The sequence below is a fragment of the Thrips palmi genome, unplaced genomic scaffold (assembly GCF_012932325.1).
Source record: "Thrips palmi isolate BJ-2018 unplaced genomic scaffold, TpBJ-2018v1 HiC_scaffold_10, whole genome shotgun sequence".
Lineage (NCBI taxonomy): Eukaryota > Metazoa > Arthropoda > Insecta > Thysanoptera > Thripidae > Thrips > Thrips palmi.
In genome coordinates this window covers 3,930,106-3,943,813 of record NW_023144621.1, presented here as the reverse complement: position 1 = coordinate 3,943,813, position 13,708 = coordinate 3,930,106, and the positions used below count along the sequence as shown (strand labels likewise).

Genomic DNA, 13,708 nt, shown 5'->3' with positions numbered 1-13,708 from the left:
TGTGTGTGTGTGTGTGTGTTTGGTGTGAGTGCGGGTGTTTGTGTGTCGCCGCCAGAGGGAGACAGTGAGCGAGAGAGAGCGCGCTGCCAAATCGAGCCGAAGCGTCAGGGAGTCACTGGGCGGCCTGCGGCCCTGCCTGTGGCTCGGTCTGTGGCGGCGAATCTAAAAGGGACGCCCCACCTGGGAAGGAGTTTGTTTGTGTTGTCGCGTTGTCGTGTTGGGTCAACATCACCCCCAGTGCCACGCCGAGCGGCCCGGAGCCTCCTGGACCAGAACGGGGGCGCGTCCGAAGCGCGGCGTGGTGCTTCTGCGCAGGCGGCGTGGCGCGTCGGCTCGGCGGCGTCTCGGACGTCGTCTTGGTGCGCAGCGGGCAGTCCCCGGGCAGTCCAGACCCGTGTCGCCCTAAACCTATTATAGAGGGTCTTTAAGGGATTTTGGCGCAGACTAATAGTCCCCAGGTACAAGGGCACTCGCTGTCGGGGAGGAACAGCCTTCCGAGGTTCTTTTTCTTCTTTCCCAAGTTTGGGCCCTTGATTCGGTAACCAAATGCTGCTGTTGGCAGCGTGATTTGCCGTTTTCAACATCTGTGCTTATCTAGCTCATTTCATCTGCCGTGGCCGATAGGCCGTGCAGGGCCGACCTTCAAGAGCGGCCTTCGCGCAGTGCCTGGTGCGGCGGTCGTTGGAGCCCGGAGGGTTGTCGTCACAGCTGGACGCCCCCGGGGAAAACTCAAAACCCGCGAGGACCGAACCGGGGAACCGCCGACCTCCACTTTTCCTCCAAAGCTCGCGCAGAGTTCCACTCCAGAGACAGCCCGGGTCGCGCATGCGCCAACAAAGACCGAGTCATGCAGGTAGTGTCCAGTGTGCGGCACTTCCCTGCCAGGTGACGCTGTCCCAGGGCCGTGCAGGCCGTGCCCCAGGGGGTGGCGACGCGGTGCAGCCCTGCAGTGCCGTGCCGTCGGCGCGCTTTGCCCGGCTGCCTGTCCCCGCGTGCGGTTTTTGTCCAACTAGTACATATTTGCGCCCTCCCGCGGGTCGCCCCGGCCGCCTCACCGCACCACGGCTACAGAGCGATACACCGGATGTCGCGACGCCTTGGCGTGCTTTAGCGTGCTTTGGCGTGCCTGTGAACAAGCCCCCGACCGGCAAGGGTCGTCGCGGTTGTGGACGCCGGAAGCGCTGTGGTCCTGCTTTGCAGCGGGAGCCTCCCGAAAAGGCCTCCGGGACGTAATCCGGCTCCCTGCGCCGTCTCGAAAGTCGCCTCGTTCCCTCAAAATCCGCGACGTCCCGACGTGCGCAGACAGCTGTGAAAGCACCGCGCAGACACGGACGGACGGACAGTTTTATGTCTTTTTCGCGGCAAACGCGTCGCGTTCGTCCCCCTTGTCCCCGCGGGCCTCGTGCAAGGCGGGCAGGCACCGCCTTGCAACAGCAAACGGCTCACTGCGCTCGCTGCTCGCTTGCTCAGCGAGTCCAAATAGAAGGCGGTGTGTAGCTCGCCTGGTACGTACTGCTGTCGCTACAACTATAGTTACCCGCGCCGCTGCCACTACACATTCAGGGGAAACTCTGCTGCAGCTCTCGTTTTTTCAGAGATTTCATTTTTGCTGTTCTCTTTTCGGATAAGTTTTTCAGAGTCGTGGAGGCGGCCTCTCCCAACACGTAGGGCATCAAGAGAGCAATCTTCGTGTGGACAATGTGTACAGCGCCGGCGCCATACTTTGTACCCGGGGTAAAAAGCCGAGCAAATGGCCCTTTTTTGTTGCGGCAAAGAAATCAAAATAATGTTCCTCTCTCGGCGGAAGAAATTAGGAGGTGCGGCAAGTCGGCCGGCCCGTGGCGTCCGCATGGCGTCGGCAGGGCGTCGGCGTGGCGCCGGGCTCCCCGCGGCAGGCGCGGCCCTATCTTTGTCGATTTTCATGGACCAGCGCCCCCCAAAAAATCAAATTTCTATAGAAAGGTTATAACCTCAATTTTAATTATTTTTTAAAAAATTTTCGTCATTTTGAAATTTCTGAGTTTTTTTTAATTCGAAAAATTTCAACTTTGTTGGAAATTTTTCAACTATTTTCTTAAAATTTTACCTCACTTTTCATATTTTATAAGTTTTTAACTATTTTGGGGGGGCCTAAGGTGAGCACACCGACACTGGGCCCGTTGCCCACCGCTACTTCAAGTCTCCGAGTGGGCGGTGCTGGCGGTGCTGGCGGGGCGAGGACTGGCACATGCCGCCACGCCGCGAGGCACGACGCCGATTGGGGGGTGTGCTTTACGACAGGGGTGTGTTCTTCGGATATTGCTCCATTGTTTCCTCTTCCTCGAAACATGGACCGAGTTATGCTTCCGCTGGACAAATCTCCCTTGCTCCATTTTTCTTCTTCTTTGCTCCATTTTCCTTCTTCCTCGAGCGCGAACCGCGCAAAGTGAACAATGGTGATAATGACGCGCGGTCCTGGCCAAGTCTGCGCAGTGCAACAAAATGATGACTTTTGGGGAAAGTTCCTCCCTTCCTCCCTCTGCGTCGCTCCGAGCTGATTTTTACGATGGCGGCAGACAGATGTTGTCGTGCACAGTAAATGGACCCGGCCGCGGTCGGGGCTGCGGCCGCAGATAGCCGTTTCGCCTGATGTTTTCCAAAAACATCGCAAAAATCAGTCGAAAACAACAAGTTTTTTCGAGATTTTTCACTTGATGATTTCTTTGAGGGCGGCTTTTCTTGCTAGCTCATCCCCAGCCGTAATCACTTCCGGTTTCTCCAAAATGGAGTTTCGTTTCGGCTGCGCCTTGGCTGGCTGCTTGGCTGGCCGCCTTCTGCGCCAACTGCCTTATAATAAGCCATTAGGGCCCAAATTGAGGCCCAACATGACATCCGAAAGCCATGGCGGCGGTGGCGGCGGTGCTGCTGGCCGAACTGTCCCATTATAAAAAGCTCTCATTTCGCTGCCTGGGCGCCGCTGGACTCCTGGGGAGAAACGGCCGAGACTTCGCACAGCGCTGCGCTGTGAAAAAAGGTGACCAGTAGTGCAACGACCGGCTCTTTCGAATTCGGCCCCGAATGCTGTGCAGGGGGACGAGACAAAACACCGCTTGGCGCGGCAATTTCAAAAAAAGAAAAATTCGGGAGTCTCTACTTACTACAGTCATGCTGGCATTGCAGAGGACGACCAGCGACATCGACATCCTCTTCATTGGCATTAGAGTCGAGGAAAGGAAACGAAAACAATCAGCTCTTTACGTTTGCATCAAGCAGCTTGCGTGCTCAGGGCAGCGTGGCCAGCGCTTCGTGCGAAACAGACGGCGTGTCATCGCACAAGCCGGCCATCAGTTTTGGGGCAAGGAAGCAGAGAAACAGAAAAAAAATGCAAATCGCCATACCACCCTCACAACAAAATGGTGGTTGCGTGCGCGGTCCACGCGCGTGATGAGTGTGTGTGTGTGCTTGAGTATGTGTGTGTGTGTTTATTAATCTGGCGTCTTTATTTTAATTCCCCTCTCTTCCACAGGAAGACCCTAATAAATTCCTTTCTTTTTAATTGATCCACGACTATCGCCTATGCGCGTACCTAGAAAAATGAGGGGCGAAAAGAAACCTGTAATTTGAGAACGTAAAGCATGGCCGGATGTGTATTTTGACGGCTTCAATGTTCAAACAAAAGAAAAAACAGTAAACAGAAAGTTTTTGAAAAAAATCTCAAGACATTTGAAATGTCAGCACATGAAAAGCAAAGAACATTTTCGATTTTTTAAAAATAATATTATGTGTGTCCCTTTGTTGTTAAAGTTTGTTTGCACTCGGAGGCTAGTCCAATGCACCTTCCTAATAATTTCTGCCTTATAGTTTATCACCTTCCTCTTTTCACACACACACACAGCTGCCACCATTCAGGCTGCTGCTCCCGCTAGACCGCGTGACCGTCTTTCATCTCTCATTCTCGCGTACTACGTCGCGCCTCCTTGTTCCCCTTCCTTGCCACGCACACACACAGACGCACACACGCATGCATACACACACGCACGCACGGACACACCAACGTGAAGCTGTCACGTTTTGATTGCTAAACAACCTTTCGGGTGTAAATTAAGACCAACTTCTCCATATTGTGGGGCGGGCCGCGGCGCGTTATATGGCGTGTTTCAAAATTACACTTTTATGATGCAAATGAGATGGTGAGTAATTCCACTATTAAGTCGGCCTGCCCTAGACCGGCCCTGCACTACTACGACTTTGTCACGTGACATGCGAATTCGCCCCAACGCGTTAGGCTGGGCATTTTGGGTGCGGCTATGAATAAAAACAACTTTCTCGCTGGCCCGCTTGGTGCCCTACCTCGATCTTTACGCGCGCCATAAGGACCGAGTCAATAAAAACTCGCCAACGACGGCCATTTAACCTGAAACCGATTTCCCGTATCCAGGAAACAACTTTCAAAACTCGGCGCGTCAAAAATCCAAAAACACACTCAAAGACCGCGACGGAAAAAGCAAAGCCCGCCTCGGCAGCGTCGCGTTTCATGGCTCCATCGCACACGGTTCACTCACTTTCGGATCAAGCAGACGACGCGATCGAGTCGCAATTAATGTCTCTATATAAATTACAGCCCCGTCAGGAATAAAGTTATTTGTGTGCTTTCCAAGCGGGCCGGCCCGGCGCGGCCCGGCGCGGCAGCTGCAGGACGGGAGGGTCGCAGGGGGCGGAGCCAGACGCGGCCGTAAGCTCGAGGGGGGAGAGGGGGCTCGCCTCCTTCCCTTTTTCTTTTTTTATTTTTTTCTTTCCCCTTTGATTGGTAGACGCGCGGTGTAATAAGCTTATCTAGCCCCAAGGCCGAGTGGGGCTGCCTGGGGATGCAAGTTGTGTCGTTGTTGTTGTCCTTGTTGTTGTTGCTGCCGGTGGTTCTTACACCGTAATCGTCGTGCTGGTTGCGACGTCGTTAGCGTTCGGATTGGCGGTGGCTGATGACTGCCGTTGTTGATACAGCCCACTTGGACTTTTCCGGCCGAAATGGCCTCCGGGGTTCGGCGGCCCCCGGCGGCCCCCAGAGGCCGAAAACCCGGACGAGTGTCGCGTTGTCACGCGGGGGCGCGTTGGGCCGGAAAGGAAGGCGAATTTCCTTGTTTATGTTAAGGGCGGAGCGAGTCATTCCGACTGGTCGGTCGGGCCTGGTCGGTCGAGCCTCGGTGTTTCGTGACAAGCGGCACAGTCCAGTTTTGTTGCGTTACCAGAGTCCATCGACTTGTCCCCCCCACCAGCCCGCGCTCATTCTGTTTTCATTTTGTTTTCATTTTCCGTCCGTTCGTTTTGTGCTCCGCATTCCCCGAAGCCCAATCTGCGAAACTGTGTTTTTCAATTAGCTTATTTGGATTTCGTTCACTTGCACACGGGGAGCGCAAAACGAGGAAAAAAGCGACCACATAAACCAGGCTGGAATACATTGGAGCCCCCTTCGGATCGCATCATAATACTGTATGTACTGAATAAATGCGGCCTTGGGCAACCCTCTGCTCAGCTTCAATTACTGCAGAATCCGCCAATTGCTGCACAGCAGACAGACACCTTCCCCGGCAGTCCAAGACGACGTCCACCGCGACGCGGCCTCGCGGTCCCGAGACCGCGACATTTCTCCGACAGAGTCATGAAGACATGCCCGTCTCGCTCGCTCTCGCTCGCGATGATTGACCTGTTTGGCTAATGAGTGGCGTTCCTGAAGGACTTGAAGGACTTGTCCAGGACGCCTCCCCTTCCCTCCGATCGACCCCTTTATAATGGATTCCTTCCCAGAACGAGTGAGAGAGTGAAAAAAACTCAATTTCCTGTCAGACCAGCAGCATGCTGCTGCGGCGGCGTGGCAGCACTCATTTCCAACTGAGTTTTTATATTTTTCTCCGGCGGCTAATAGGAGAACAACAGAGGGAAGGCTCGCCGCGCTGTTCCAGGAATTCGATCCTTACCGCTAACAAGTCGCAAAACGGACCAAATTTTTCCACGTAACGAGGGAAATCTTTTTTCCGAGCAGTTGCGAGAAACGACATTGAACGCTCCGAAAATGGAGGGTGGAGTGGATTGAATTAGTGGTATCACTTGGTATTTATTTATTACTACAGATGGAAGTCCTGTATGAATTCAGCCTGCTTGTTGTTGATTAGTGTTTTGATTAAAAGTTTAAAAAATACGTTATTTTTTATTGTTTTTTGAAAAGGCAGTGCAGTGGTATTACACACGGGTGCCCATTGTGTGGACTTGCGTGCAGTTGCGCAGATTGGGACGCACACACTGCAAGTTCACACACACACAGTGTTTGATACAGTCGTCGGCTCCTGCATTCAAGTGCCGGCGAGTGGCGAGCGATTCCGGAAAGCGTCGCTCTGTCTCTCTCGCACTCGTACTGGACGTTCCCGTCAGTGCGAGAGAGACAGACACCGTTTCGGAACCAGCACGCTGGTTGGCTGGCAGCAGAAAGGGGTGCACTGCCACGCACGGTACCGGAACGCATCCGAAGAGAGAGAGAGAGAGAGAGAGAGAGAGAGAGAGAGAGAGAGAGAGAGAGAGAGGGGAGGGAGAGAGAGAGAGAGAGAGAACGGGTTGGCCAGGCCGCCACCAGGGGCAGCACCGGACGGCGAGACGCTCGCTTCTCCGGTGATTGATACATTAATGTGCTGATTATCATGATTATTTCGGGGATGTTGTCGCTCTTGCTGAAGTCTTTATGCACGGCCCGATGATTAGCATCATAGCCCGAGTATAGAAATCATCGTGGGCGGAGAGCTCGGTGGAGCCTGCGGACCGAGGCCTTCTCCTCTCTACAACACAAATTCGGTGGCAACACGGCATTCGGCAGTCACTGTCGCCGTCTTCTTGATTACGTGGAACCCGGACAAGTTATGAAAAGGAGGCACTCGGAGAGGAAAGCACGAGCAGGTCGACGAGGTAGAAAAAATTTATGTCAAAATCCACTTTGGTTCATCATCTCACTCTAGAAACTGAAGAGAGTGCATGGCATGCTCCTCCTAGGAGTCAACCACAAAGCACACTCTTACCAAGAGCATGCTTGCAAGCACACTCTTCCCAGGAGCATGCTTTGCAAGCACACTCTTCCCAGGAGCATGCTTGACAAGCACGCTCTTCCTGGGAGCATGCTTGCAAGCAAGGAGAGTGCTTGAAAGCATGCTCCTGGGAAGAGTGTGCTTGCAAGCATGCTCTTGGGAAGAGTGTGCTTGCAAGCATGCTCTTGGGAAGAGTGTGCTTTGTGGTTGACTCCTAGGAGGAGCATGCCATGCACTCTCTTCAGTTTCTAGAGCAGTCATGGTTTGACTCAAACAATGCCTAAAATTTTACCAAAAGAATTGAAACAATATTTAAATTCGATTCATTTTTTCGGTTTTACAGTTCGTACAAGAGCGCTTGGGGGCAAGAATTTCGTTTCCAACCGAAACCGGGGAGTCCACCACGCCGAGTGAGTCCAGAACCAAATTATTGTCCCGACCAAATTGTTCCACCCGATCCGACTGCGCCTCGGAACAAACTCCGACACGGGACAATAAAAGCCACGGGCCGAGTGATACATACAAGGCACGCATATACAGATATCCCCCACAATGCAGTGCGCGGCCGGCGCAGCGGCGTCGCTCTGTCTCTCTCGCACTCACGGGGCGGCCCGCAGGAGTGCGAGGGAGACGGGGCGGCCGCCTCGCAGGGGGAAAATGATTAATACCTGAGCTGTCAAAAGGAGCCGGGTCCGGGCCCGCCTTCCAATGGCGGGGCAGCCATGAGCGAGCCGGAGGAAGGGGAGGGGGAGGGGGACCACCTACCGGCGGGCTCGGCCTGGCTCGGCCTGGCTCGGCTCGGCCAAGAAGAGAGCTAATAATATTATTATTCAAGTCAGTGAAAACCAAGGCCCATTACCGGGACGGTCCGGGGCGGTCGGCTAGGGTGCCCGATGAACCGATCTCGGGGAGGCTGGGCAGCGCTGGGCACAGTGGGCCAGAAGACCGGTGGACTCAGCCGAAACTCTTGACGCGGTTTGAGCTCCAGAGTCGCTAAATGGGACTCGAACCGAACGTATGGCCCCACCAATCGATTGCTCTCAGAACGACGGTTCCACTGGTGGGGTCACACGTCCGGTTCGAGTCCCATTTAGCGAGTCTGGAGCTCAAAACGCGTCCGGGATTTTGACCGCCTCCACCGGTCTTCTGGCCCACTGCGAGCTTGCGCTTTTCGCAGAAAAACTCTGAACGCGCGTTTGGCCGCCGCTTTCCGCTTCGCAGTGTGCGTGCTGCCCCAGCCCAGCCCGCCGCAGACAATTATGACAAAGGCTCAAAAAGCCAAAACGAAAACACCGCAGACGCCGCGCGATCCCCGGCGAAGCGGCCGAAGCAAGCCATTATCCAATTACACTCTCAAAATAAGTCGTTGCCATTGTTTCGGCCAAACAACAACAACAACAACAAGAGTGGTCCGGCGGCAGTCAAAAAATGGCGGGACGATTCACGCGCGGACGACATCGTTAAGATGGACCCCAGGCCCCGGGGTTCGAATACCGCCAGAGTTCTCCTTTTTTTCCGCCCGGTGATTTCAAATTATCTCTCCACCACCCCTGCGAGGGCCACATGGGCCCCTGATGGGGCAGGCCTCTACGGGCAGCACTTAAATGTGCATCAGGGCCGCCATAGCAAACGCAACGGAAGTTCACCCCTTCCCCTTTTTAGCCGCACCGTGACACGCAAACTGCCCACGCCTGGTGGCTCCGAAGGGGCACAGCAGGGTCCGACTTTAAACTGGAAAGGAGCTGCTAGCAACAATGTCGCGTCGGAAATGAGACAGTTCGGATCGCTCATTCGTGGTGAGGGTGGCTCCCAGGCCCTGCCACTGATTTTGGAAAGTGTCGGGGGGAAAAGTCAGCATCCCGACTGCAGGATGTTTGATGAAATATTCCCACCCCAAAATCAATTTGCCGGCACCTCCCTACATCAAGCACTGCCGGCACATCTGCCCCATCCTTCCACCACCTTCCCGGGGCCGAGGCCCAGGCCTTTGGCCCAGGCGGCCAGACAGAGCAGCCAGCCAGCATCCCCTCGTCCATCTCCACCCCGCGGTGCCTCGCATCCATCCGAGCTTTTTCGGCTGCAGATGTTGGCACCCACGCCGCGGCGCGCCGGGAGCACTCCGATCCGATGAGTTGGCCGCCCTGCCCGGCCCTGCCCGGCCCTGCCTGCCGAAAGAGCCCCAGGAGCCGAACCCCGCGTATGCAAAATGGCCACACTTATGGGTGCTGACGCCCCGGCCGCCTGCCTCGGCTGACGCGTTGGATCGCGCCAAAGTGCCCGGCCGGCACAGTAGCCGCCGCGGCCTACCCTCCACAAAATTTAAATTAAAAAAATTATCTAACAGATTTTTGGCTGACGCGTTGTACAGAATTTTGTACCAAACAATTCAACATTTACCTCAGCTAAATCATTTTTATTTTCATTTTTTTTTTGTTTTTAAGGTGGAAATACGGCAGTTAAAAACTGTTACGTTCAATTTTTTCTTTATTTTGCTGTATACACTGTATCTTGTCGCACGGACCCCTACACTCACACTCGGAGTGTTCATAGACACTTACGCGCCGCGCCATGTTGGTTGCACGGCCGCGTTATTGCTCGCTTTACAAAATTCAATATGGCGAGCCAAGCACAGCGAGACGCTCTCCCCTGCAGATGGCGCGGCGAGGGGCCTATTGCCTCGAAACGCACGGACGGACGGACGGACAGACAGACAGACAGACAGACAGACAGACAGACAGGCGAAAATGCAGCGGAGCACACGACAACGCAAGTACATCAAACACGACTTAAGGTTACTGTAAAGTTAAAAAAATGTGAAATATCATTTTTCAAAATAATTGTGGCATTATGTTTGTATTTAGGTTTCAGGTTGCTTACTATAAGATGAACTTAAGCCCAAAGTTGAGGCACTCAACTCCCATTATTTTCTGAGTTATTGAAGTTTACGTAACAAATTTAGTCGTGAACTAAAAATTCTCCTTGCGATGAACCAAAAGTTGTCGAGACTTGTTTTTTGTTTTACAAGCTCTTTATTGATTTGCCTATCTCGTAGCAAAGCCGGATTTCCAAAATTCCAACATGAAACAGGAATTTTTCTCAAAAAACACAAAAAAATACCAAAAAATAGCAAAATTTTACCAAATTTAAGTAAAAAATTCAAAACGCATTTTCCAAACAGAAATTACAGCTCATCTATGCATATATTGTGAAATCCGGCTTTGCTAGTCTGTTTGCATGTCCATTGGGCCTTAAAATAAAAAATCACACCTCCGTAAACTTTTTGGTTCATCGCAAGGAGAATTTTTATTCAACGACTAAAATAACACTAAAACCCTCATAACTTTGGAACTAATGGGAGTTGGGAGTCCAGTCTGTGGCTGTAAAAGTTTTTTATAGTAAGCAACTAAATCACCAAAAACCAAAGCACTGCCACCTATACTTTGGAAGATAGTTTTTTCACCTTACAGTAACCTTAAATAAATTGCCGGAAATCGGGAGCAACCCCAAGTTTATAGAAAATCATGCAACCCCAAAAGAAAAACAAAAACACTGAGTGAGGATTTGAACCCGCGTCTGTCTATCTATCTGCGGTCGAGCGGGACGGGTGACCGCCTGCCCGCTGTCACTCGAGATGTTCACACCACCCCTGACGCGCACCCCTAGCGCGTTCAACAACACCACACGCAAGGGGCAGCCCTCTCCCTCCGTGCGCGCGTGCGTGTGAGTGCGTGCGCGTGAGTGCGAGGCCATCTAATGAAACAGAGACAGATAAAACACGCGTGCGGCGCCGTGCGGCCACAGATGCTGCCGATTGCGGCACTTGCGGCGACGACACCGCAAAAACGGCGATAAACGGCGCCACACCCAAATCTCATTCGCGGCGTGTGTGTGTGTGTGTGTGTGTGTGTGTGTGTGTGTGTGTGTGTGTGTGTGTGTGTGTGTGTGTTAGGAAGGGCGCCTGCTCAGTGGTTCATAGCAGTCCGCGCACATTCATCTATTTTAACAGAATTCGTGCGACTGCAGTGCGGCGAGTACTTGCAGACAGACAGACAGACAGACAGACAGATAGATAGACGGACAGACAGACAGACAGGCGAATGCAGGTGCACACAGTCGAGCACGCGACAGCGGGCGGTGCGGCACTAGGTCCCAAAGCTCAAAGGCGACACCATTGTCTCCGCCCTTTGTCCACTTTTGTCCGCAGAGACAAAACCCAAGCGGGCGGCCGGCCGACCGACTGTGACTCGGCAGAGTGGCTCTAGAGAGGCTTTTATTTAGAGGGGCTCTAGAGGCACCGCCACCTCGAGGAATGCCATGAAATGGATGCGGAGATTTGGAAGCTTAGAGAGTCGGCTTCAGCAGCCCGAAGGTTCAGAGAGGTCTCCTCAGCCCCTTAGAGAGGCAAAGCAAAGGGCCTCTGGAACGTAGAGAGACGGCCCCCTCCAGGTTGGGCTGGAGGCGCGTCTCCGGCACGGCTCGCGTACTCTTCCCGAAGGGGTCGGGTTCCACAAAAATGTCCAGGCTGCTTATTCAAAACAAGGTCCCCATCTTGGCTCTCGGCCTCTTCATATCTCCGCTCCGGGCGGACGCGGGCCGCCATTGAGGCAGGCCTCTGACGACAGCTAGATTGGACGCAGTGGCCGCCAAAGTGAGTCTGAGACGCGACTTTAGATCCCCACCTGCTTGACGCCCTCCTTGACCTGCAGCAGGCCATGAAACCGCGGCACGTCCGCCGGCTGGCGGTGGCGCTGGCGGCGTGCGGCGCGCTGCTGCTCGTCGCCTCCTTCCTGCCCGGCATGCTGGACGACGGCGTCCTCCAGGGCGCCGTCAAGGACAAGGACGGCGACACGCCCCCCGCGCACCCCGGCCCGGACGACCCGGGCGGCTTCCACCGCTTCCAGGAGGCGCTGGTGCGCCGCAAGGCCGAGGAGCACGCCTTGGCCCAGGACAGCGCCGAGGACGCCGTCGACGTGTCGGAGAGGGAGGCCGCCAGCATCATCGTGAGTCCAGCGGTGGAGGCTGCCTTGCTTGGCGGCGGCCGCACAGTGGGCCAGAAGACCGGTGGAAGCGGCGACAACTCAAGACGCGTTTTGCGCTCCAGAGTCGCTAAACAGGACTCGAACCGAACGTGTGACCCCACAAATGGATTCCTCGTCCGGAGGGCAATCCCTTGGCGGGGTCACACGTTCGGTTCGAGTCCCATTAAGCGGCTCTAGAGCTCAAAACGCGTCAAAAATGTTGGCCGCCTCGCCGGTCTTCTGGCCCACTATGAGCCGTCCCTCCACCATAACGGCCTTCTTGGTGCGCAGCGCGCCGCGAGTCGCTGGAACGAGCACCGGCTGCAGCGGGTGCAGGAGGTGTGCGCGCGCCACAACCTGGGCCTGTACCGGTCCTCCGCCGTGGCACCCGACTTCAAGCTGCCGCCCACGCCGCAGTACGCCGTCTTCTACTACGACCGGTCGCACAAGATGGCCTGGTGCCCGCTGTACAAGGCGGGCTCCACGTCCTGGCTGTACAACCTGTGCCTGCTGGGCGGCTACTCCGAGCGGGAGCTGCAGGCCACCCAGGAGCAGCTCAGCACGCTGGCGAGGAAGGCCTTCCCGGAGCTCGAGTACCCCGAGGCCGAGGAGGTACGCACCTCACGCTTGCCGAGGCGGAGTGTCACAGTGTTTTTGCCAGAAGACCGGTGGAGGCGGACGAAACACTAGACGCGTTTTGAGCTCCAGAGTCGCTAGGTGAGACTCGAACTGAACGTGTGACCCCACCAATGGATTCCTCGGTGGGGTCACACGTTCGGTTCGAGTCCCATTTAGCGACTCTGGAACTCAAAACGCGTCTGGAGTTTTGACCGACTCCACCTGTCTTCTGGCCCACTGTGAGTTTCCCGAGTACTTTCACGACTTTTTTGCAGGCCCTCCGCGGCAGCCGCAAGATCCTGGTGGTCCGCCACCCGCTGGCGCGGCTGCTGTCGGCGTACCGCGACAAGCTGGAGAACCGCGTGGCGGGGGCGGAGCACGGCACGGCGCACTTCTACCGCAAGTACGGGCGCCGCATCGTGGACAAGTACCGCGCCAAGAAGGACGGCGTCGCCGTGGCCACCAGCAGCCTGCTGCAGCCCGGCCACGTGGTGCGCGACCCCGCCAAACCCGCGCCCGCCGACGACGAGCCCACCTTCAAGGAGTTCGTGAAGTACCTCATCGACGTCGACCTGGCCAACTACGCCGACGACCACTGGATCCCGTACTACCTGTTCTGCACGCCGTGCCTGCTCAACTACGACATCATCGCCAAGGTGGAGACGTACCTGGAGGACCAGGTGTACATGATCCGCGCGCTGGGCCTCCAGGACACCGTCAAGCCTCGCTGGAGGCACCGAACGTCGCCCCAAGGCCCAGAGGGGCTGCCGTCGTCCTCGCCCCAGGACGTCAGCCCCACGGCCAGGGCCTACTTCGCGCAGATCACCGAGCACGAGCTGCGCGCGCTGCACCAGAAGTACAAGCTCGACTTCGAAATGTTCGACTACGCCATGGAGGACTACCTACCTTATGTCTCGCCCAACTGACGCTGACGCTGCGAGATGAGATGACGCCGGCTGCAGCGATGGTTGCGTCCTTGTCTTCGCCAGCACACACCCGCACACACTACACTGACAGCAACGCAAACCATCG

The 13,708-nt window shown here is 55.3% G+C and overlaps 1 protein-coding gene across 1 annotated transcript; it reads left to right on the top strand.

Moving 5' to 3' along the window:
• Positions 1-11,752: 11,752 nt before the first annotated feature.
• LOC117649743 (carbohydrate sulfotransferase 11-like) lies at positions 11,753-13,708 on the top strand. Its single transcript, XM_034392765.1, has 3 exons — positions 11,753-12,040; positions 12,350-12,670; positions 12,952-13,708. The coding sequence occupies exons 1-3, from the start codon at positions 11,753-11,755 to the stop codon at positions 13,600-13,602; spliced, it is 1,260 nt and encodes a 419-aa protein (XP_034248656.1). The 3' UTR covers positions 13,603-13,708.

What these genes read in the sequence shown, in the direction of transcription:
- LOC117649743 (XM_034392765.1), top strand. Translation starts at nt 11,753, where the DNA reads ATGAAACCGCGGCACGTCCGCCGGCTGGCGGTGGCGCTGGCGGCGTGC. An exon ending in GGGAGGCCGCCAGCATCATC is followed by an intron (nt 12,041 to 12,349) that starts GTGAGTCCAGCG and finishes CTTGGTGCGCAG; the next exon opens with CGCGCCGCGAGTCGCTGGAA. An exon ending in AGTACCCCGAGGCCGAGGAG is followed by an intron (nt 12,671 to 12,951) that starts GTACGCACCTCA and finishes ACTTTTTTGCAG; the next exon opens with GCCCTCCGCGGCAGCCGCAA.